Genomic DNA, 23,964 nt, shown 5'->3' on the forward strand with positions numbered 1-23,964 from the left:
TGCATTAAATGAACAAAAGGACGGTGAGGGGTGCCTCCCCCAAGACCTCTGGGCCAGGACCTCCTGTCTGGATGTGGGGTAGCCCTCATAGCTGATCCAGCACTCAGCAGGTAGGGGTGGGGGTCTGGGGAGGGGGTCCTGCTCATGCTGAGATATTCACAATGCACCCAGACCACTCGTGGGACCTGTCAGCAAGGAGCACTGGCACAGGCCCAGCACTGGAGAAGACAACACGGCGCAGGTGCAGCCCGCGCATGCGTGCCGAGGGGCAGGGGCTCTGGCTGGGCTGGCATGTGCGTCTGGGTGCGAGGTAAGGGGCGGTGGTGGGTCGGAGGCAGAGACACGGGTGTCGCAGGGATCAGCGCAGCACTCAGGGGAGGTCTGGGTGTAACCAGTGGCACTCAGTGTCCCCGGTGGTGCCCACCAGGGCTGTGCGACACGGCACCAGTTCTCGTTTGCCTTGAATTTCGATGGTTCGGTCTAACACCGGGGATGGGAGGTCGGCTCAGCTGGGCTGAGTTCGTTTCCCCAGCGCTATGGTCGAAACATTTTGACTAGCCTCGTGTTGCTTTGAGGCTGTTTCACAGCCCTTTCTCTTGTTTGGATATTGCTGTGTTGACCTCGGAAAGAGTCGAAACAGTGTTGAAACAAAACAGCCGTGGGAAATTTTGCACAGCCGTAGTGGCCACCACTGCCTGCATGATGTCCCCCAGCGTGTGCCAGGGTCTTGTGCATCCAGAAGCCCGGCCCTGCCCTGAGATACCCGCGGGGGAGAAGGGAGGCTGAGGAGGGGCATCCTGAGACCAGATCCCTCCCTGCTGGGTGATCAGGGCTATCCCAGCAAACAGGCCCTTCCCCAAGCCGTCCGTCGCTGCCATCTTAACTCCCGGCAGCGTGACCTGTTGTAATGGCTCTGCAGAGCCCTTTTCCATATGCGTCCACCCACGACATCTGGTTCCCACCCGCAGCCCAGAGCAGGGCCCTTGTCCCAGGCGGGGTAGCTCGGGGCGCAGATGCTCGTACCTGCCGGCTCCTGCTGTGGGGTGCGCCTTGCTGCTGCGTGGCACTGCCCAGGCGGGTGCCTCTGGAGAGCCCCTTCCCTTCGCACCATCCCGCCTGCTGCCCTGGCACCAGCATCACAGCCCTGGCCATACTCAGGCTGCGCTTGTGCTTTTCTCTGCTTCCCAGGCCTCACTGCCATGAAAAAGGAGGTTTCCTTCTTCTTCCTCAGCCCCTCAGCGAGCCCCTCTCTGCCCGGCTGCATCGCTCTGCTCATCACGCTCCAGGTTCACCGGCTGGTGGCAGGTAGGACCCCTGCTTCCTCGTGGCGTTTGCTGCTTGCTCTCATGCACAGATCCATTGCCCAGGGCTCCCGACAGGGTCAGAGATGTGACCCAGCACCCGCTCCCCCAGCCTTCCCCGCTGGACCCGGCACGGCCCAGGGCGGGCAAGGAGCTTCCTTCTGCGCAGCCTGCCCCCAGGCCTGTGCCAGCCCCGCTCCTGCTCCTGTCATCTCGGCGTCACCCTCCTCCCCGAGCCAGCCCAGCCCCGGCCTCTTCCCTCCCCTTCCTACCCCATCCCCACTGCTGGTTAGAGGCCTTCTCCACAGCATCTCCTGCCACTGGGCGCTTCCCCTCGTCCCTAGTCATGCCTCCAGTTCAGTCTGCGATGAGCCTCTTGCAGCCCCTGAGTCCACGTCTCAGGTCCGTCTCTCCCTTGGCTACAGGGTGTCAGCCACAGTCGTCTGACCTCCGGCAGAAGGCAGGGCAGGGGGCTCCTTGGATCAGTGGCTCACAGCCTGGTTAGACTCACAGCTCACCTGTTAGACTCGAGGCTCACCTTGGAAAATGCCAGCTCTTAGCTTAGAAATCACTCATTTCTTCACTATGGAAAAATAATGGAGCAATTCCTGTGGTGCAAAGAAGCTTCTGTTGCAGGAGCACGTATGTGAAGTAGTTAGTCCCTAGAGGTATTTTTAAACATGTGCCAGATGCAGCCCTGAGTGCTTTTAATTAGCAGTGCACACTAATGAAAAGCGCCCAGCGCTGTGCTGCATTGGGGGCAGTTGTAGAAGTGGTGCAGCACGTGTCAGCACCGAGAAAATGGTGGCAGTGCGCTTTGAACGAAAGCACATCAAATGTATTTTAGTTTAAACTGCACTGCCCACCATTTTCTCAGTGCTGATGCGTGCTGCACCGCTTGTACAACTGCACCCGATACAGCTCCAGGTAGATGAATTATTTGCTCCAGCAGACTCAATTAATCAAGTCTGCCCCAACGTGCTGGGTTTCCAACATGGTGGAGCAGACTCATGGTCTGTGTATAAATGCCCTAAACTGCCACCTTGCCCTCCCTTTTGTCTGCCTTTGCTGCTAACCATTTGTCTCTCCTGGATTTACAAGGGCGCCTTTCCCTGGTCTCTGACTCAGGAAACTAAATTCACGGCTGGGATGCATAGTGAAATGTGGCCAGCCGGCAGGGCCTGGGACTCTCCCCTGAACCCGGTGGGCTGCGGTGCGGCTGGAAGACCCAGGCCTGGGCCTCCCCCAACATATACCTGGCCCGTCCTGTCAATGCATGTGCAGGGCCCTGTCCCCTCTCCTTTGTCCCTGCTGGGCCCAGGGCCAGAGAGCTGACCCGCTGCAGAGGGAGGAGGGAGGCCATGCTGTCCTCTGCCCGCTCCGGCCAGGCTGCTCTGCGTGCATGTTTGCCTGTGTCCTCCTTTATGTTATGGGGCCGTTGAAGCTGCATTGGCAGAGTTCATGGCTCCTGTCCAGTGTCATTTCCCTCTGGTCTCGCACTCTTCCCCAGCCCAGTTCAGAGTGATTGGACCGGACCGGCCAGTTGTTGCCTCTGTGGGAGAAGTCGCGGTCCTTCCTTGCCGCCTGTCCCCTGCGACGAGCGCGGAGAGCATGGAGGTGCGGTGGTTCCGGTCCCGGTTCTCTTCAGTGGTGCACTTGTACCGGGGAGGTCAGGATCAGCCTGGAGAGCAGATGCCGGAGTATGTCGGGAGGACTCAGCTCCTGAAGGACAACATCACCTCTGGGAGCGTCTCGCTGAGAATACGCGGGGTGCGCCCCTCCGACCACGGGCAGTACACCTGCTTCTTCCAGGCTGGGGTCTCCTCTGAAGAGGCTCTGCTGGAGCTGCAGGTCACCGGTGGGTAACTCCTGCTAGAGTCTGGGCCTGCCCACAGTGCACTGGCTGGGGCTGGAGGGCTCAACGGGAGCAGACGATAGCTCACTCGCCAGTCCCCAGATCCCATCTCCGCCTCCAGTGCCTGCAGTGTGCGCGCCCTGGGAGAGGAGGGGGATTTATTTCCTGAGAGCAGCCCAGGAGGGTTTTCCATTCACATCCGTACCCCAGGGTAGCCTGTGGACTTTGGGGGCTGGAGCGCACCAGGGGAGGACCACGGGGCTGGGGCAGAAGGTTTCAGTTTGACAGACTTTTAACACTTCATTTGATGAACTTGTCATACGTACTGGTGGCGGGAGAGGGATGCTATAGATATGGTCCAGGAACAATGCGAGAGGCAAGGATTGTTTTGGCTGATATCTTTCCTGGTTATATTGATCTTTATGCCATTTTGCTTACATTGGATATATTTTGATATTTGTACATATGTTGGATATGTTGATTTTGATGTGAGTTTTCATATATTGATTTCGAGGCGAGAGGCAAACCTTGTCCCTTGCATAACAATGCCCCACTCCTAGAGAAAGTGAGCTGTGGGGAGGGGGGGAACTTTTCCTGTGTATGGATGCAGACACAAGAGTCCTAATCCCTGCGTGGAGAGTTTTGCTGGATTTCTCCAGCCCCCAGCCCCTCTGGAATAAGGCTGAAGCACTGGGGGCTCTGGGCTTTACCCCGTCTTGCTAATCTTCAGCCAGTTCACATACTGGTCGTTGTGCCCAGGGGGATGTTTGCTGGTCTCCTTGCTCGTCACCTTTTCTGTATAATTCAAAAGGATATCTATGGATGCACGCCAGCATTTTGGTCGCTTTCCTAGCCGCAGCATCGCATTGCAGGCTCATGTTCATCTTGTGGTCAATGATGACCCCCAAGTCTTTTTCTTCTGTAGTGCGCTGCGGGAAATGCAGTGTGTTTATCAGTGACAGGATAACACAGCTAGTCTAGAGACCAACCGGGACACTCTCCGGGGACCAGCAGCTGTAGCCTGGGCCAAGGCTGTTGAAGCAGAGGCCAGTCCATCTCTCCCCTTCGGTGCCTGCGGGGTGTGTTTTCATGCCCTTCACCACCCCTTGTCAGGTCACGGCCCAACCCTGGATGCAGCCCAGCCCCAGCCCCAGCCTCTTTCGGAGTCAGCTCAGAGGAAGATTACACCGAGGCAGATTCCCCAGTACAACCTGGGCAGGGACGTGCTAGACGTGTCTCGGCTGCTGGCCGCACTGCCTGGCCTTTGCCTCATCCCGCCTGGCCCTTGGTGACGTGCTGAGCCCAGCCAGGCCGGACACGCAGCTCGGCCCAGCTCAGCTCTGAGTTTGCAGCTGAGAGCTGGGAAGCTATCGGTGCGTCCTTGTGTAACCCCCACCTCACCTCTGCCCCGGCATCTATTTGTTATCAAAGCCCTATTTAAAATCAGCAGCTACTTTAATTCAGCCAATCAGAAAACATCTTCTAACATATGTATGGTAAGATGCACCAAAACCCATGGGATCTCGTTTGCTCTCGTATGAGCTGATCAGCATGCTCTGACCATCACGCAGGGCATGCGCTGGGGAAGCTGCGCTGCCCTCGCACTGCATGAGAGCCCGGATCCGTGCCGGGCCCTGGGTGGGATCCCGTGCAATCAGGCATGGTCAGTGTAGGGCACAGGCCTGCGGCCGGGGGTGAGAGCACCCACGGAGATGGACGGAGCAGGTTACCCCCTTTAAGCTCTCGCTCCCGGCTGTGTTCATCTCGCAGGGCTCTCGCCCAGCTGAGAACAGCACACTGCCCCTCCCTGGGCCTCCTGCCCTGCACAGCGACGTGTCGCTGCCCTGGCTCAGATACCAGCTCCCAGCCCGGGGCAGAGACTCTGCACCTCCTCCCTCCTGTGCCTCTCTAGATCACTGCCCATTTCTAGTCCATCCCCCCCCCCTCCAGCAAAAGGCCATCACAAGCAGTGTGCAAGTGCAGGTTGTGCAGGTGGGTGACTGGGGTTTAGGGGCTGGAAGTGAGACAGGGTCCAGGGTCCAGCCCTGTGAGTATCGTGAAGGGAAGGGGCTCCCAGACTGCACAGGGCCCATTCCCCAGTGTTCATCCTGTAGCGGCTCTGCTGAGGGGCCTGAGGAGGCTCCTTCCCGAAGGTCTGAGCTGCTGATGTAGCAGGAGGGACTGGGATTTCCAAGGCCAAAAAGGCATTTTGCAGTCCACGTCCCTTAGGGATGACCAGGAATTGAGTACTCACACCCAGCGGTGGTGCTGGGCGAGTCCCCCGTGCATCTAGAGCAGTTGTGTCAGATGATGAACTGCGGCTGAATCCCGCCGGGGAGCAAAGCGTGCAGCCTGTGGGGCTATAGAGGGGCTGGGGATTCAGGCAGTGCCCAAGTGGGGATGGGGCCTGCTGCCGAAATCGGGGGCAGGGAGCCCTATTGGTGATGTGTGTGAGTGGTGGGGCGTGAGCAACTGGGCTGAGCTGCATGTGTCCGTGTCAGGGGTTAAGTCTCCCCCCTGCTCGCCCCACCACGGCCATTACCTGTAGCATGGCGGCTGCTGCTGCCGTTGACCCTACCACCACCACTGGTTGCCCCACTGCCACTGCCACTGCCCCCGTGCTGTGTCCAGACCCAGCCCGCAAGGATCCCTGCAGTCAGCATCTGGCCCCGGGGGTGGCTGAGTTTGCAGCCCTGGTCTAGACCTAACGCAGGGTTTGTCTCTTCCTCTGCAGCACTGGGCTCGGACCCCCACATCTCTGCTGAAGGTCACCAGGATGGAGGGATCCGGCTGGTGTGTCGATCAGCTGGGTGGTACCCAGAGCCCGAGGTCCAGTGGAGGGATCACCGTGGGCAGCCGTTACCACCAACCTCTGAGAAGATTTCCGCAGACACTGAGGGACTGTTTCACGCAGAGGTTGCTGTTGTGATCATGGAGGAGTCGAACCAGATCGTGACCTGTTCTGTCGGGAGCCTGTTCCTGACCCAGGAGAAAACAGCCTCCATCAGCATTGCAGGTCAGTGCCTGCCACACCGTGAGCTCGGCGTTGGGGTGGGGAGGGTGATCCCTGCTCACGTGTCGGACATGTAGGGAGCCGTTTCCCCGGGCAGCACAACAGCCCGTCTGTGCTGCTCTCCGCAGGGCTTACGGGGACACGGGAGTTTGCCGTGACACCGACACCAGGACTCAGGCCAAGCGCCCTGGGGCTGAGCCGAGAGCCGGGCCCGGGTGAGCCGGGGGGGTCAGGCAGTGCGTCCTGCCCAAGGTTTGCAAATGCCACTTAGGGCTGGGGGGCATCCGCTTTGGGCACCCAGCTGAGACACCCGAGGGAGCCTGGCGTTCGAAGGCAGGTGCTCAGCACGTCCCCACTCCCAGCCCCTCTGGGGTGTCTCGGGCTGGGGGTGCAGAGTCACTGCTCCCTGCCGCTGCTGCCAGGGGCTGCACAAAACATGGAAGTCCAGAGCAGGGTCTTGAACTTGGAGTAGCTGCAATCAGAAATGCGGTGCGACGTGTGAGCAGGGCAGGGCAAAGCCGAGGACGCACGGCCCTGGGCTGGCCCGGGCCCTTCCTCTCCAGGTGTGCTCGGTCCCAGCCAGGAGGTGCTTCTCAATGGCAGGCTTTAGCCAAGCCCAGGAATCAGGTAATCAAGGTAACAATACAATGCAGTCAGACACAAGCACACGGGTGAGCAGAATCCCTCTGAATCTGGCTGGGCGTCCAGCTGACACCCGCAGGGGCCCGCATTCAGTTCATCAGGGCACGTCTGGGCCAAACTGGGTCAATCAGCCTGTACAAGCTGATCCCCTTACGTGTCTCAAACTCAGCACGTCCCAATCTTTTGCCCCAACTGTCCTGGAAGTGGTAGCCTCTTGATGAGCAGACCCCACAGTATTTCTGGGCTTCACAGGGATCTTTGGCTTGGGTAAGAGAAGCATTGCTTCACAGCAAGTGGGGAAAGGGAAGTAGAGAAAGAAAAATACACCTGGTTACTACCAGTTCGACTACAAAAGCTATTTATTGCTAAATATATGAAATTATGATGTTACTAGTAGTAATAGCCATGCAAGGAAAAACAAACAAAAACAATTACAATATCACTTTGGCTCAATTGAGTATTTGGGAAAACCTAGCTCATGCTTAACTAATATAATTCAGGTTCAGAAAGCTAAGCCTAGAGAGAGAGAGCGGGAGCGGAGGGAGAGCGGGGATCTCCCCATCCCGAGGCACTCGGGTGGTTTGTTGGCAGGCAAAGTTCCCGGCACAGTCCTTGAAGTCAGGTCAGCATCAGGGTTTTGTATTGTACCCGTTGTGAGTAAGTCTCAGCTTAGCATGACTCTCAGATGCTACTGCAGTCTTTTAACAAACTTAAGGGGATTACTTGGAGTGCTCATAAAATTTGCGGGGAGGACTTCCACCAGTCATCCCGGGGAAAATACGACAGCATTTGTGGTCAGGGCTCCAACAGACTGGCCATTGTGGTGAACCCTGAACCATTGCTCAAATGTTGCCCATACCTGCTCTCACTCGGTCTCTTGGCTCAGCTTTCCCTAGCCTGGCAACCGAGAGTCAGTCAGACTTGCCCCCTCGCTCCCCCACAGAGCAGCGGCTCCCCAGGCAGGCACAGAGCGAGGGGCTCTGGAGCGATACGAGCTGCTTCGGGCTCTGGGGTGCACGTGCAGAGCCTGCCCCGCAATCCCAGCACGGGCCGTGCTGCACCACGCAGACATCCCCTGAGAGACCTCACTGCTCCTTGGGACACGTCCCCACGACCCTGCGCCTGGGGCTGCGCTGGTGCACTGCCCACGAATGGCTCACTCCCAGCCTGCTCCTGTACCTGCACACACTCTGCGGGGAGGCCTCTGGTGCAAGGCCTGACTTGAGTCCAGTTCTACTTTAACCATGAGAGTTGACGTGCTCACAGCCCTCGGGAGAGCACTGCGAATGGGGTTGGTGTTGGTCCATTGGTAGCTCCCGGGGTGCGAGAGCAGGCGCAGGAGTGCCCTGAGGGCCACAGCTGGACACGGCCGGCAGAGCCCTGGGGACAGGCTGCTGGGACAGACGAGGGCCTGGCTCCCGGCGCCAGTCGCCCTGTGCCTGCAGCGCTGCAGGGGAGCGTGTCTGTGGCTGCACCGACGGCACTCGAGCCCCTCGGTCCTGACTGCGCCCTGGGGTCAGCCTGCGCCGCCCGGCGTGAGGGGTCACACCGAGATTCAGGACAACCTCACACTGGCACAGAGCTCAGCTTTTGCCCTCTGCCTGGAGGAACATTGCTTGTTTCTGGTGACCTGCTGGATGAGGAGCCACTTCCCATGAGGGTGCCATGATGCCCTGAGGAAGGGGAGGTCGCTATCTCTCTTCCCTCAGTCTGGCAGGGGTTTCTGCATCCAGGGGCTGTGCTGCTGGGTCCCGTTTATTCCTGCAGTGACCCCTCTGCTGCCTCAGGGCAGGGGAGGACAGCGGGTGCATTAGCCGGGCTGGAGCTGGGCTCCCAGTGTGCTAAGCATGAAGCACGGAGGAGCCCTGTCAGCCTGAAATCCATGAGGAGGGTCCCAGGGAAAACCACTGCTGCCCCCAGCCCTGGGCATTTACTCACGCAGGCTGCCAAGTGAATGCCATATTCTCTTGCAGGTCACTTTTTCCCACGTGTCTCCCCCTGGATGGTGGCTCTGGCTGTGATTGCACCCATCATGTTGGTGGTCATTGTCCTGGGCAGTTTCTACTTCCGCCGTGCAAAAGGTAATGTGAGAAGGTGGGGAGAGGAGAGCTCCTCTGAGACGGGGCAGGACAGGACGGACGGGGGCTCCATCCTCTGCTCTGAGAGGAGCTCCAAGCACCGGGGATGGGCTGAAGCTGTGGGAGCAGTCTCTGAGCAGGCCAGACCCCACCTCTGAGCCAGGAAAGGGGCCAGGTGGATTCACAGCCCTGGAGCTCAGTGAGGAACCCAAACCAAACCCTGCAGCGAGCTGTGCCGCCGGATCAGCGCTGCTCAGCTGGAAACATGGACGAGGCGGGAGGAGCTCTGTGCTGGGCAACTATGACCGTGTTTGTCCTGATCCCTGCACACAGAGCAGAAGGGAACGGGCTGGGGGTGCGGGGTGGTTAGGACAAAATCCTGTCCTCTGAGGCAGGTAGGAGCTGTGGATGGGCAAAGTGGTGCTGAGGAGAGTCAGCAATTCCCTCCCCAGTCCTAGGGCTGCTCATCCTGAGATCCTAGCAGAGGAAGAGGCTGTAGTGCACGATGGTGTGCTAGTGTGTCCCGTGCACTGTGGGTGCTCCCGGCTGCTTTGCACTTTGGTCTCCAAGGGTGGCGATGGGCCGGCAGGGATCTGCCTGTGGGTGGGGGTGGGATCCTAGAGCCGCTGATGGCTGAAGTGACCGACTGTCTACAGCTGACACAACAGAGAAATGGCACTCAGGACCAGCAGGGCCTTTCTCAGACATGGCTGGTGCTTGGGCCTGGCTGCTCTAGCTCCAGCTGTGCCGAGCAGTGACTGTCAGGCATGACGATGCCTCCATGTCCTGCCAGACATGTACCCCAGGGCAGGCGCCCCGGGGGGACCAGCTCCAAGTGGAGCACCCCAGGCCCATCCCCACCTCTTCACTAAGCCCGGGCTGCCGTGAACAACTGCTGGAAGAAGGCCCCTCTCCCCCCTCCCTTCATGGACACGTCTCCTCTTCCCTGATACCAGTGGCAGGTTCCCCCCTTCATCCTCACAGCTAGAGTCTGGGACTACCCACAAGGCCAGGGGTTGGCCTCGGATGGAGCCTGCCCTGTATCCAGCCCAGACCAAAGCTTCTCTCGGCTGACCCGTTTCACTTTCCTCAGCCCCACGCCAGGATCCAGGAGGAGCTGGGTCAGGGCAGGGGATGGGCACAGAAAGGAGCAGGAAAGGGAGAGGGAGAAAGGGACACAGGAGAGGAAGGGCCCACTGGGTCCAGTCCCTTGTGACCACGGGCAGCCACACAATGGACATTTAGCCAGAGGGGCCCACGAGAACATCCACCGTGGTCCCTGCTCCCCCTCATTGCCACAAGGACCTCTGACCCTGAGGAATATCCCACCAGGATGTAAAACCTACCCTCTGCCCAGAGCAGGAGAGACAAGGGCCCCACCAACACCTTGGGCACCACAGGGTTGCATTTGTTGGGTAAAAGATGCTTGATGATCCCAGTAAGCGGAACAGACAGCCGCGCAGTCCTGGCCATCCTGACCTGGGAGATCATTCCCTCCCTCAGTGCCAGCAGGGACACCAGCTGTGCCCTCCCACCCCCGGGCCAATCTCCCTCTGCTACACCATCACCTTCAGTGACCCCCATGCCACAAGGGCAGAGGTCAAAGGGGACCAGAGCAGGGGATGGCTCCTTTGGGAGAGACATTTTAGAGGGGATAGGAAAAAATGGGGCAGTTTAAACCATGCCCTGGAGCAGGTCAGTGCCAGGCAGCAGGGATGTGGTGTGCAGGGAAGCTGATGCAAACCTGTGTGTGCCCGTCTCCTTATGTGCAGCATTGCATGCCAGCCCTGCTCAGGGCAGGAACCTCACTAGTGACTGGAGAGGGTGAAATCTCACCTCTGCCCCTTCTCTCCCCCAGGGACTCTGCAATCTAAGCTGGAAAGTGAGAAAGGTGAGTGTCTGAGCCCAAATACATGTCCTCCCAGGAAGATGATTCCCAGAGACACCACAGGGTGAAATCTCATCTCTCTCCCCCTTGTCTCCCCAGAGGCCCTGCAGTCACAACTGGAGAGTGAGAAAGGTGAGTGTCTGAGCCCAAATACATGTCCTCCCAGGAAGATGATTCCCGGAGACACCACAGGGTGAAATCTCATCTCTCTCCCCCTTGTCTCCCCAGAGGCCCTGCAGTCACAACTGGAGAGTGAGAAAGGTGAGTGCCGGCATCTGTGCAATGTGTTAAAATGTTTCTGTGACCCTTTCCAACAAAAAAGATGAATGGAAACAGGTCACAGATCCGACACACACGTGCCCCATCCTGAGCTGAAGGGAAGCGCTGATGCTGTGTAACAGCACAGGGAGCCCCTCACTCCCCCGGGGACACGGCTGCACCTGCCAGGCCCAGGGGAAGTTGTGCTGAGCTCTTGTCCAGACATGGAAGAAAGGTGGTTTCTTCAGTCCCATTAGCTCAGTCAGGCCAGCTCAGGTCTGAGAGGGGACTTGCAGGGGCAGGGCCAAGACCCTTTGCTTGATTGTAGTAGGTCAGGTGAGCACCTGATAAGGTGACCCCAACCTCACAGCCCTGGCCAACCTGACCTGGGAGATTATTGCTTCCTGAATCCATAGTTGGCAACTGCTTTAATCCTAAATGCATGAGCAATGCCGCTAGCCCAGCACCAGCAGAGGCACCAGCCCACCTGGGCCAATCTCTGCTACAGCACAGCCTTCAGGTGCGGGTGGAGTTTGCAGTTCTCAGTCAGGGGATCACGGCTCCTAAAAGTGGTTAGGGGTTCCCCCTCCTGAGATTGTCATGGCAGGGCAGAGATTAGGGGGTTTAGGTGCCTTAACTGCATTTCCAGCCTGTAACCAGCTACCCCTTCTCTTCAGGTTCCCCTTAGCTTTCGTGGGTGTGCAAGTCTGGGAGGGGGATGACTACACCACCCATGCAATGTGCTGCCCCATAAGTCACTGATGGCTCCTTTCACCCCATGCGGAGGGGCAAAGGGTTTGGGGACCCAGGTGTCCTGTGGCCAAGGGGAGCGGTGAGGGGCAGCCCCTGCGTGCACAGGTAGCAGTGGAAAGGTCGTTGCTTGGCGCTCTGCATCACTGTGTCCAGTCTCCATCTGTGTAACACGTCTCTCCTGCTGTTTGTTCCAGAGAGGCGCCGTGCAGATAAAGGTAACTTTTCTTCATGAATTTCCCCGGGGAGGGAAGGGGGAAGTCTCATGTTGTGCAGCTGGTGTCCCAGCAGCTCTTCAGGGCCCGCTCTGTCCCTGGGAGCAGAGGCTGTGTGTGAGGTGTGCTGCGGAGCTCCCCAAGAAACCTCATCCCCAGCACCCCTAACCACTGCCCTGTCCCCCCACCCCGTGCAGTGCTGCGTGGGAGCCCCCGGGCAGGGCCTGTCTCCATGTGCAATGGGCTAAGGGGCAGCGTGGAGGTGGGGGCTGGAGAGGAGGGGATGGCTTCGCTGTGGCAGGAGAGGAGGGACGTGAGAAACTGGGCTGCCAGGTTTAGAGGCGGATCATGCAGGCAGGGAGGAGCAGGATTTGGGGGTGGGAGTGTGGGGGCGGGTGCAAGGAGAGAGGAGTCGCAGACCCCGAGACTGTGGGGCTGAGCGAGGCGGGGGTGCTGCGGTGTGCAGTGAGAGGAGGGGCAGAGAGGAGGGCTGGGAGGGGAGGGGGCAGTTTGCTTTGCCCCCCTCAGTCTGAGGTGAGCAGGGCAGGATTAGAGCGGAGGCAAGTGAGACTCGCCGGGCTGGGGCGCGGGGGCGGGGGGGTGCAGCCCAGGGCAGGAGGTGGATGTGAGAGCTGTCAGCCCCCGATGCGAGCTGAAGATGACGTGAAGTGAGGATCAGTGTGAAGGGAGGAGGGCAGAGGAGGGCAGCGCTGTGGACCCTGTGCCCGGTGTGCGTGCAGAGCCTGGCGCAGAGGATGCCCCGAGGCAGCCGGGCCAGCAGAGCCGGGTCCTGCCCCCGCGGCACATGCCCCGGGCTGGACTCAGCTGGATGCGGGGGCACAGACGGCTGCAGGGGCTGCCCATGTGCGCAGGCGGGGAGAGGCTGCTCCCCTGGGACCGGGCCAGGGGACTTGTGGGACTCCAGGTTCATTCTCGTTCTCTTTCACTTCGCAGCGCAGTATGAAGCCATGAAAGGTAAGCGCCTTTTACTGCCTCCCTCACGCCCTGACTTCACTGGCAGCACCCGGGAAGCCACCGCACGTCCCTGCCCATCGCCGGGGGGTCTGGTGACAAGGACACTTCTGCATGAACGGCCCAGTCCTGGGCGCACTCCCAGACCTGCAGCCCTATTTCCTGGGGCAGGTCTGGCCCCTGTGGCCCCTGTTCCCTTCCCCTCCCCACATACACTGTGTGACCGGCACTGACTGCCCCGGGGCCCATGGGCTGGGATCCAAATTCACTGCAGCCCCCGCCCCCCCCATGCTCACCCAATTTCCGTGCTCAATCCTTGTACACCCAGCCCCTGCGCCTCCAGCCTCTGGAGCCCGTGCAGAGCCCAGGGCCGCCCCTGGCCCCGAGGCGCTAGGCCCCGACATGGGTGCAGGTCCCGTGTCCAGCAACCCCTGAGTGCTGGGACCCCGCGCTGCAGCTGCCTCTGCCTCTGCCCTGGGACAAGGACTGGCCCCTCAGCCTCTGGTCCCACCAGGCTTAAGCCCAGCCTTTCCCCAGGCTGCCAAGGTGTGAGCCTGGTGTGGACATGTGATGGCAGAGCACGGCACACAGAGACCTTGCACACAGGGTCTGAGCACCCCCTGCTCTTCACTTAACGGCACAGGAAATGCTCATTTCTGGGCAAAGATAACAAGCTCTGCCCACGTTTTCCTCCCCGGCTGCCTTGGCTCCAGGGGGCACCCGTGGGGCTGGGGTCAGGGCCTCTGGGATCCTCCTTTACTTCTGCACCACAGAGCCCTTCAGCTCAGCTTCCCCGACCTCAGGTAGCTGCACAGCCAAGCCTGCCCGCCTGCCTCTCCTCCCCCTCTGTCCCTGCCCCACCTCTCCTGCCCCGGCTGCCCCTGGCTTGGCCCAAGGCCTGATGCTGCTCTGGCAGTCTGGGCCTTCCCCCAAATCCTGGTGCTTCGTTGGATGGTGGGTCACATTGGACTCTCTTTTCCTGAGAGCCGGGATAGGCAGGTTCACCTCCGCCGTCATCCCACCCACTGCCCCAACCCATTTCCACATCAATGCGGGCCCACTGTGGAGGGACCCGTGGCCCTGGTCTGGATGAGACCTGTGAGAGGCCTTGTCCACAGAGGTGGATGGGCACAGACAGAGAAGCATTTGTGGTACAGCAAGATCACAACAATCCCCCGTGCTCATGGAGGGATGCCCCAGCTCACCGCAAGGGCCTACGCCTGATCCTGTGCAGAGCTGAGCACCCTGCACCCCACTGAATCCCACAGGCCGTCAGAGCCCCATTGGGTGTGCAGTAGTCGTGGACTTGGTGCTCGGGGGAAGAAGAGCGAGCTGAGCTGGGCGCAGACACTCTCCAGCCCAAGGAACGGGGCTCGGGGTGGCAGGCAGGAGCTGGTCGTGCTCCCTGGTCCTCGGGTGGCTCTGGGGGCTGCACGGACTGCAGCTGCCCGCGGTCCCTGGGGAGGACCCATGCGCTCTGCTCTGCCCCACACCTCCCCAGCAGGATGGGGCAGTTGGCACAGCGCTTGTGCTGGGGGTGCTGTTTACACCAGCTGAGCAATCCTTGTTCCTGAGCACTGCTTGGATGTGCAGGCAGGGCCAGCTGCAGCCAGTCTGAGCAGGCTCTGCACAAAGGGCTGAGCAGGGGGAGGGCCCAGTCCTTACCTGTGGTCCCTTTCTGTCTGCTTGCACCCGAGTGTTGCCCCAGGGGCAGCTCCCCTGACTTCCCAGAGGGGTTGGGGAGGTCTCAGGATCAGGAGCTTCACAGTAGCTTCCCTAGTGGGGGGGGGGGGGGTCTCAATCCTGCAGTCTGACATCAGGCAACATGTGCACTGAAGTCAGTGTGGGTTGTGTTCAACACAGGGGAACTTTGTCAGTAAGGAGCATGGCTACGGGCCAGGGTTGGCAACCCTACGTGATTGCAGCAGTGGTATTACCACACGGTGCCCCCACCCCAGGGCTCTCTATGCACCCCCACACTCTGACACCCCTAACCACACTGCACACGGTCCTGCACCCTCCCTGGCCCATCTCCAAGCCTTACCTCACCAGTGCTGCTCCCCAATCCTGGCATGGACCTCCTCCCACTCCGTCACCCACTCCTGACCCTCAGCTTCTTGTCAGCCACCCCACCCCACCCTGTACCTTTGAGATGTGAAGCTGTTACAGGCAGGGGACGGCCAAAGGGCCCGAGCGGCAGCACATGGCTGGGGGAGAGGAGAGGTCTCAGCAGGCTCCTGCGAGCCCCAAAGCCCTGACAAGAGCTCCCTGCAGGGCGCTGGGCTCCCGCTCACACACTGGGGACGGTGCTGTGCTCTGCCTGTTTATCCAGCTCCCTGTTGATCGATTATTTATGGAGGACTCAAGTTTTCCCATGGAGCTATTGGCCCTGTGTTGTTTTCCATATGTTATATGGGACACCAGCAGAGTTGCAGAGAGTTGGCCATTGTGGTACTGACTGACTCATGTCTTTATTTTCTCTCCTCCCCTTTCCATCCTGGGACCCTTGGCAGAGCTGGGTAAGTTCTGGTTTTGGTGCTTTCAATGTCTTGTCTGCTGACGTGTCCTGTGGGATTGTGCCTGGTTGTGTGACCTCTGGTTTTTGGGTATTTCAGGACTCGCCCGAGCCCGACAATATGCAGGTAAGTGAAGCCAATGCTTCCTCAGAGACTCCCGGTTCTGTCTCCCCAGGTGCCTTTGACTTGCTCTGCCCCGACACCCTCTCACAGGCACTAACAAGCAGAGTCACGATGTCCCCGCCTGTGTGCACCGGAGACAGGACATTCCCCAGAGAATTGGCTCTGGGCAAACACTAGGGTCACCAGATCTTGGTGCAGCTGCTCTGGATGGGGCCCTTCAGCCTCCTGCTGCTGAGGGGTTGAGCTGCTCCCTGCTGACACCATCCATGGGCCTCATCACCCCTCCCTCTCTGTCTAGTGCAGGGCAGGTACTGGGCAGAGGGCCAGGGAAGCCGGTGACTTCCTGGGGTCACTGGGGTGAGCAACAAGGCTGCAAACCTCATTTACCAGAACTGTGAGATCTCCTCCAAGGGAGAGAGGAGCTGCACCCCTCCCAGGACCCAACGCCCTACGTGCCCCTGCTCAGCTGCCAGGGCTCCGGCTCTGTCCTGGAGAGGCCACAGGGGCAGGGGCAGGGGCAGGGGCAGGGGCAGGGGCAGGGGCAGGCTGCTTTATGAGCCCCTGCAGGTCACGGGGCATCAGGAGGAGCACAACAGCCATCTCTGGTTCCTGCCAGGTGCTGGTACTGTGACAGTTTTTGTGAGAAGCAAAGTGATGCTCAGCATCAGTGCATGTGACAGGATGTGGCCACCAGTGTGCAGCTGCATGTCGTCCAGCAGATCCAGGGGGACATCGCTGAATTCAGCCCCTCTGGGCTGGGAGTCTCAGGGACAGAGTAGGAGACCTCCCCTGCCCTGAGGGGCTCCCCGTCCACAGGGACCAGGCAGACGAGGGCAGGCCCATTCTCCCCCTTCTCCAGCCTGAAGCCCAGGGACCTGCAGTGACGTGTCCCAGGCTGCACAGAGAATCAGTGGCTGGGCATCTGGTCTGCAAACTCTGGTCTCCTGGGTCCTGGCCCCCACCTGAAGCCCAAGCCCCTCCAGGCCTCCTTCAACGCAGGGGGTCTTGTCCCGATGCTCTGTGCTGGCACTGGCCCCATGAATGTGAATCAAGCTTGCGCAGGGCTCAGGGCTGGGCACTCGGTGGAGGGGAAATTGCTGGGAGGCCTGAGGTTAGGATTGGGTCAGGAGGAGGAGGTGGAGGTTGCTTGTGCCCAGGATCCAGGTGTGTGCTCCAGGCCCGGGGACAGCAGGGGAGATGGACGCAAAGGGAGCGTGGGAGGCAGTGCGGGGTAGGAGAGCTGCAGGGTGACGGGTAGAGAGGAGCCTGGGGGGAGGGTCGTGCTGCACTGGGGGCTGCAGGGCTGAGAGGATGGAGCCGCAGCCTGTGCAGGGGCTGGGCAAGCTCCGGCCCTGGGGGCTTGGCTGGAGGCTGGGGAAGGAGGGAGGGAAGGAGGAAATACTCCAGTCAGGCCTGACAGGCAGCGCTGCCTGGGGGATCAACCAGCTGGGGCATCAGGGGGGCCCTGCTCCCCTCCGTCCTGGCTGCCTGGGAGGGGCGGCAGAGCCCCCTGAGCCCCCCGGGCCCTGCTCTGCAGGCTGCTCCCTGGACTGGTCTCAGGGGGCTCCTGGCTGCAAGACGCTGGTGCCCAACCCTGGCTCAGGGGCCACATCCCAGGGCTGCAACAGCCCAGGGCAGGGGCCAGCCTGTGCGCGGGGAGGGTGGCAGTGGGCTGTCCGGCTGAGGGGCTGCCTGGGGGCTTCTTGTCCCAGCCACGCAGCCCCCACATCCCTCCCTGCCTGCCGCTTCCTCCTGGTGTCCCTGCGCGCTCTCCCGGACACCCACGTCCTCTCCCGGCTGCCGTCCAGGCTGTGCCCAGCTGCTGCTTGTGCCGTCAGTGCCCAGGGAAACCCCTCTGCTTTTCCCGCGGGCAGCTCTTGCTCAGGCCGTGTGCGTTGCCTGGGCTTTGGGCGATGGCTTCTGTCACTCCAGGTCCCTCCCTCCAGGAAGGGGCTTCATTGCTCCTTCCCTGAGGCAGCAGGAAGGGCAGAAAGCAGCCTCAGCCAGGCCTGGGGTTGCCCAGAGAGCTCGGACACACCAGTTCAGGCACCAGCCCTCCAGGCAGCGATAGATGCCGACCCAGATGACTGGGTCCCTGCAGCTGTTCCCTGCCCAGGATGGTGCAAACCAGCAGTGAGTCCAGGCCCGACCCACACAGAGCTGAAGCCAAGAAGCTGCTTTCACATGGGCCTGGTACACATGCGCCTGGGTCTGGGAGGGTCCATCCAACACACCTTATAGGGGCTTTGGTGGTGCAGGTCAGCTCTGTTGGGTGGATGAGCCCTGAGGTCCTCATGGATGGCAGGGGCTCTGCAGTGAAACCCAGCATGTCCCACTCCTCACACGCACACAATCACAGTCATAGCACGAAGCACCGGGAGGGACCTGTAAGATCACCAAGTCCAGTCCCCTGCCATGGGCAGGAGGGAATTGGGCTCAAACGAGCTCCACGAGGTGCTTGTCCAGCCTCCTCTTAAACACCTCCAGGGATGGCCACTGTACTACCTCTGCTGGGAATGTCCTCCAGATTGTAGTTACCTTTATGGAAAAGAAGTTTTTCCCTATGTCTATCCAAATTTTTCTCAACTAGCTTGTGTGAATTGCACCATGCCCTCCCAAGGGGTGCCTTGCATGCACAAGCCCAGCCAGTCACCATCCCTTGTGGGTCAGAGGAGCCTGGACCAGACTGACCATGGGGAGGGCCCGCACTGGGCCCGGCTGCACCCAGACCAGGGTGCGAGATCTCCCACCCTGCAGGGACACCCCAGCCCTGCCCTGATCCCGGCTGGTTGTTGAGTGAGCAGGGGCTGCGGGGCGCGGGGGTGGAGAGCACACATGGTCCCTGGGGCTGTGAGCCAGTCCCTGCCAGCACTGTATATGCCGGGGGGCCTGGGCATGGCTGGAGGGGAGTTGTGCAGCTCACAACAGGGGACAAATCCCTCTGGGAGGAGAAGTGGGGCTGGCGCTGTCTCTGTTTTCAGCGGGGGTGTTGGGTGGGCGCAGGGGCCGATGTCCTCCAGTGGGCAAATGTCACAGCGGGTCTGGGGACAGAGCAGAGGGGCAGGTCCGTTCACACCGGTGCTCTGAGCAGACCCCGTCCCAGGCTGCTCGTCCTCCCCAGCCCCCCTGCACAAGCGCTGCAGGAGTCTCCGGCTGTTCCCAGGGCTGCATTTCCACAGGCCCCAAGTGGCCCCGGAGCCCCGGTCCTGTTGGGAGCCATTGGGATTTCTGCCCCTAGGTCACTCCCGTGTGTTTGGAAACTGCATCTGGATGTGCAGCTTCTGGCACAACGGAGGGGGCCAGTGCGGCAACTGGCCCCCCGGGCCTGGGACTGCGCAGTACTCTGGGGGCAGACGGCCCCGGTGCCAGCAGTGTCCCAGGTCCCGTGTACACGGGGTGTCCCTGTCCCAGTGCAGGTCCTCCGGTGGAGACCCCTAGAGCAGACACACGGCGGGGGGCCTGGGACATGTCTCTTGTGAGCTGAGCCCAGAGGTTTGGGGCAGTCAGTGGGGAAATGCCCCCTCCCCGCTCGACTGCCCCAGACTCACCAGCAATGGGCCCTGTTCTCCGGTGCTTAGTGCCCCGTCAGTGCCCCCCTGCCCTTCCCCTTCCCTCCCCACCCCTGCGCCCAGCCCCATGCACGGCCCTGCCCTGGGCTGGCTCTGGGGAGGCGCTGGCTGTGGGCTGCCCTGGCTGCAGTGCTGTGCCCACAGGCTGGGGACATGGGGGTCCCCTGGGGCAGAGCAGCCCAGCCTGGGGTGGGGGGGCAGGCACCCACCTGCTGTCGGCAGCAAACCGAGTGACCCCGGCCCAGGCACAGAGACCCCCGGGCCCTGCCCTCCGCTCCCCCTGCCCCCCCTCCCCCGGGCAGGCTGCAATGGGCCCCTCTGCTCCCTGCTGTCCCCCAGCCCATCCCCCCTCCCTGCAGCCTCCCTGCCCCCCCCCCGCCCCCTTCCCCACAGCCCCTGCGACACCAGCTCATGGGGTGGAGCCCACTCCCCTTGCCCCCCAGGCAGAGCAGCCCCGCTAGGGTGGGGGAGGGGCAGGGCAGGGACCTGCTGGGATGACATCATTGCATGCCCCTCCCCTCCCGGGGCCTGCCCTGCCCCCACCCCATGTCCCTCCCCCCTCGTGGCCCCAGCGCCCAGGCCGGGAATGCCCCGGGGAGGAAGGGGCCGGTGGGGACGTCCCGCTTTCCTGTCCCCCCATTTCCTGTCCCCCCATTTCCCCGCGGGGCGACGGTGACTCCCAGCAGGGACCGACCCGCGATTCCTGGGACGCGGCGAGTTCCCCGTGATCTCGGGACCCGCCTGCCCCCGCCCTGACCCGCGACTCTCTCCCCAGCGGACGTGACTCTGGACCCAGGGACGGCTCATCCCGAACTCGTCCTGTCTGCGGATCGGAGACGTGTGAGACACGGAGACACCCGACAGGATGTGCCCGACACCCCCGAGAGATTTGACACTTGTGTCTGTGTCCTGGGCGCGGAGGGGTTCGCGGGCGGGAGGCGCTACTGGGAGGTGGAGGTGGGAGACAAGACGGAGCTGGGTCCCTGGGCGTGTGCAGGGAGTCTGTGCGCAGGAAGGGGTGGGTCACATACACACCTGGCAATGGATACTGGGTCGTGCAGCTGCGGGCTGGGGGATACAAGGCCCTCACCTCCCCCGCGACCCCCCTCCCCGTAAGCGTGCGGCCCAGGCGGGTGGGGGTTTTCCTGGACTACGAGGGGGGCGAGGTCTCCTTTTACAACGTGACCGACAGGTCCCATCTCTTCACTTTCACTGACTCCTTCTCCGGGACCCTGCGCCCTTACTTCAGTCCTGGTGTCAATGCTGGGGGCACCAACGCGGCTCCCCTGACCCTGTGCCCGGCCCCAGCCCAGCCCTGAGCCAATCCCTGTCCCTGCCACGACCCGCGGCACAGACTGTCCCCCCCCCCGCGCCCGACTGCCAGCCCCTCGGTGCCCCCGGGGTGGGGGGGGCTGGGGTCTCCATCCCAGGAGCTGCTCCCGCCTGGACCCTGCTGCTGCCCTGGCCCAGGGGTCGTCTCCCAAGCCCCCGTGCACAGCACCCCGCTGGGAGGGACCGGCTCCAAACTCTCATCCGTCACTTCCACATCCCTGCATCCCTCGGGGGTTTACCTGGTTACTTTGTTCACCTCTCTCAGCGCTGTCCCCCTTTCCCCTCCCTCCCTCCATTCCCTTTTATATTTAAAATAAACACCTCTGCATTGCACACCTGCTCTCTGCACATCATTTCTTACCCTCTGGTGAGCTGAGCGCTTGCTCCGGAAAGCTGGTGCATCTGGGATTCAGCGAGTCTGGCGGTGCTCAAGCTTTCTGGTGTGCGAGTCCAGGGCCACGCACCACGGGCCTCACGTGGGTGGGACGGCACAAGCGGCCCAGGCCCCGCACACGTCACACTGTGCCTGAGTGCCCGGGGTACAGGGTGCCGGGGGTGGGGGGCAGCAGGGAGGGGAGAACAGCATCCCCAGCGGTGCTCCTGGCAGTGCGGCCGCTACGATTTTTTCCCCTCCTGCCCCTGGGGTCGGTGCCCAGAGCGTGTGCCCCAGTCTCCTACTTCCCCCTGCTACTGCCGGGGGCTCCCAACACCTCCAAACTTTCACCCATCACCAAATCACTGGACCTGTGGGGATGGGTGACTTGGCCTGCAGGCAGGATCTGGCCCATGGGCCAGGGGTTGAGCCCCCCTGAGTCTACAAGGGGCATCTCGATCCTGCCGTCTGTCTGACTTCACGCTAACACAGCTAGCTGCCTCTCTCAGGCCACATCACTCGTTCTCCACTGTTTTTAGATTCATTCAACTCAAGGCACCCTCAGAAAATGTCTTTTCCCCCAGGAAACACTGCTGGGGCCAGCACAGTGGCTGCCCCAACCTCCCCTACCCCACAGATTATTGGTGCTGATACTATATAGACAGATTACCAAAATCCTCCATCATTTGTAGCAACAAGTCTGCACATGTCTACACAGCAAAGCACTTTCTATTTTATACTGCTGCTTTTATTACACATTTGCCAGATTCAGAAAGGAGGCGGCAGTGAATGCTGGGAAACATCCTCATCTGTTATGTGTTAACCAGCACCAAGCGTGCAACACGAGACTTGTCCTCAGACATGTGCTCAGTCGGTTGTGTTTTATGCAACAAGGAGCAATTCCTTCGATGGCTTACCTTATACTGCAGTGTAAGCCTTCCCAAAGAAGCCCTGGGCACCTGCCCAATCTGAAAAACAGTTGTCAAGCATTTTCCCTCCAGACAAGATCAGGAAATGACAGAGGATCCTCTACCCTGAAGGGGCAGAGCCTCAGCTGAGAGACGTTGTCAGTGCTTCCCTGCACTGAACTGAAGTCAGCCAAGGGTCTGTCCTGGGGAGAGGTCCGAGCTCACATGCTCCCAGCTCTACGCAACAATTTGGAGGCTCTAGATGCGTATTTGTGCATGTGATCGATATGTCCCCGTCCCACCAGGGGTGCAGGGAGCTCCCGTACAAGAACAGAGCAACTCAGCACACGGGAGAGGAGAAGAGAAAAGGGAGAGACGAGAGCAACACGACTTCAACGGGGAACGTGCAACAACCCACTGTGCAACACGGCAGCCGAGCGTTGCATCTCCAGACAGGAAGGTTTTACCCTGCTTTTGAAATACCAAATGAATCACGGAGGAGCCTTTCTATATTTCTTTTCGAAATCCCTCATCCAGGTTTCTTATCACTTCAGGTTGGGTTTGGTTTTTGTCTCAGATCCTATTGACACTTAGAGAAAGACACGCCCAGCTGTTGATCAAGGGCAAGGGGTTGCAACAAAGACAAATGAGCGGTTTGTTTGAACTGCCGATGCACACGTTGCCTTTGTAATCACAGGCAATACCGACACCAGAATACTTGGGGGAGATGAGAAGTGAGTTTGTGGTGCCAAGACTAAAGCGTGTGCATCTGGATTGGGCCACCGCTTTCCTAAGGGACCTCTGTGCAGCAACCGAGCTCACGTAACGCCGCAAGCATTGGACCAGGCGCTGGGAGGACAACAGCTCTCCCTCTCCCGAAGCCCATCACTGGCACGTGCATTTAAAATCAATCATTAGAAGAGAATTAACAAATATGACAAACAAAGTTCGCCAGTGAAGAGAAGCTAAACCGTAATGTCACGTCTGAAGAGATATACTCCTCTGTGGCTATGTTTATCTTGAAATTGGTCACTTGAACTTGGTCCCCGTACTCCAAGGCATCTCGAGGATTTGGGCTCATTTCCAGCAGCATGCAACCTTGTCCCCGTCCGCTCTCCCTGCGACAACGAACAGCCCCCGCGTTCGAACGGTTGCCAGCAGAGACACCGCGCTCCCTTCTCCACCAGCATTACTAGCCACGCCAGGAGGGACGTTAGCAATGCCTACGTCTAACTTACAATTAAAACAAATATAATTAATCCTGTGCTCTCAGCTACTATACTGAGATTTAACCTAACAGGCCATGGAGAATGTCCTTCAAGATCTGGATTTTCTATACCTGACTACGGTGCTGGGGACTGACTTACCCTTAGAAATCTTAATTTTTATTCTCCATGTAGACAATGTAAGCTCCCTTCCTGGCATCATTCACTGCCTACATCCTAAATGTGGAAAAAACCAAATCATTGGAATTAGAGTCATATTTGGAAGACTGGTAAAATTCAAGTAAATACTCAGTATAAAACTTAAATCTCTCAAGGGACAGCCACACAGGTCTGCTTCTCATGGGCACCGTTTCCAGTAGCCTGAAGGCACCGCTCAGCACACGGCCCTGAACCTCGGGGCTGTCTGGATGCAGAGGAAAGGCCCCAGGAGCTTTCCGCCAAAAAAGACAAGGCAGGTGTGGAGGGGAGGAGGAGGACGTGTGTACCATTGCTCATACGTTACACACCAATACTTAAAAACTGGATTTGTTGCTCTTGCTTGTTCTGTAAGGAGAATGGGAAAGAGTGTGATTAAACAGACCCAGCCCCAGCGCTGCAAGGCTGCCTTTGGTGAGGGCCCCGAGGGCTGCTCTTGGCTCCGTATGGACCGTGACCCACAGCCCACCCCCTCCCTGGTGCGGTGTCTTGGCCCCACGTCCTGGTCTGAGCCCACGGCCCCGGGCTGCACAGGCAGCTCCTTTCCGGGCCGTGGCTCCCAGTTGTGGAAGCAGATGCAGTCACACACTTCTGCCTTGTCTCAGCAGGGAGGCGGGCAGAGGGACACAGCAGCCCCCTCCTCTCCTCTCCCCTCCCCAGGGCCGTGCGGCTCTGTGCAGAGCAGCCCCGCGGGCAGACGGCCTCACCCAGCCCCGCGCTGGCTTCCCGCAGGTGCCGCGTGGTGCCGGG

At 60.2% G+C, this 23,964-nt stretch overlaps 1 protein-coding gene across 1 annotated transcript; it reads left to right on the forward strand.

The window, feature by feature from the left end:
• The first annotated feature begins 95 nt into the window (after positions 1 to 95).
• LOC149875551 (butyrophilin subfamily 1 member A1-like) lies at positions 96 to 20,978 on the forward strand. The gene is given in 13 exon segments (XM_090030929.1): positions 96 to 110; positions 1,189 to 1,305; positions 2,812 to 3,159; positions 5,891 to 6,172; positions 8,785 to 8,892; positions 10,748 to 10,780; positions 10,877 to 10,909; positions 11,006 to 11,038; positions 11,983 to 12,003; positions 12,955 to 12,975; positions 15,588 to 15,614; positions 19,956 to 20,155; positions 20,158 to 20,978. Coding segments are annotated over 12 exon segments (1,554 nt in total). The 5' UTR covers positions 96 to 110; positions 1,189 to 1,199; the 3' UTR covers positions 20,500 to 20,978.
• The last annotated feature ends 2,986 nt before the right edge of the window (positions 20,979 to 23,964 follow it).

Source organism: Crocodylus siamensis, chromosome 1 (assembly GCF_052110815.1).
Source record: "Crocodylus siamensis isolate JL-2025a chromosome 1, ASM5211081v1, whole genome shotgun sequence".
In the NCBI taxonomy this organism is placed as follows: Eukaryota; Metazoa; Chordata; order Crocodylia; family Crocodylidae; genus Crocodylus; species Crocodylus siamensis.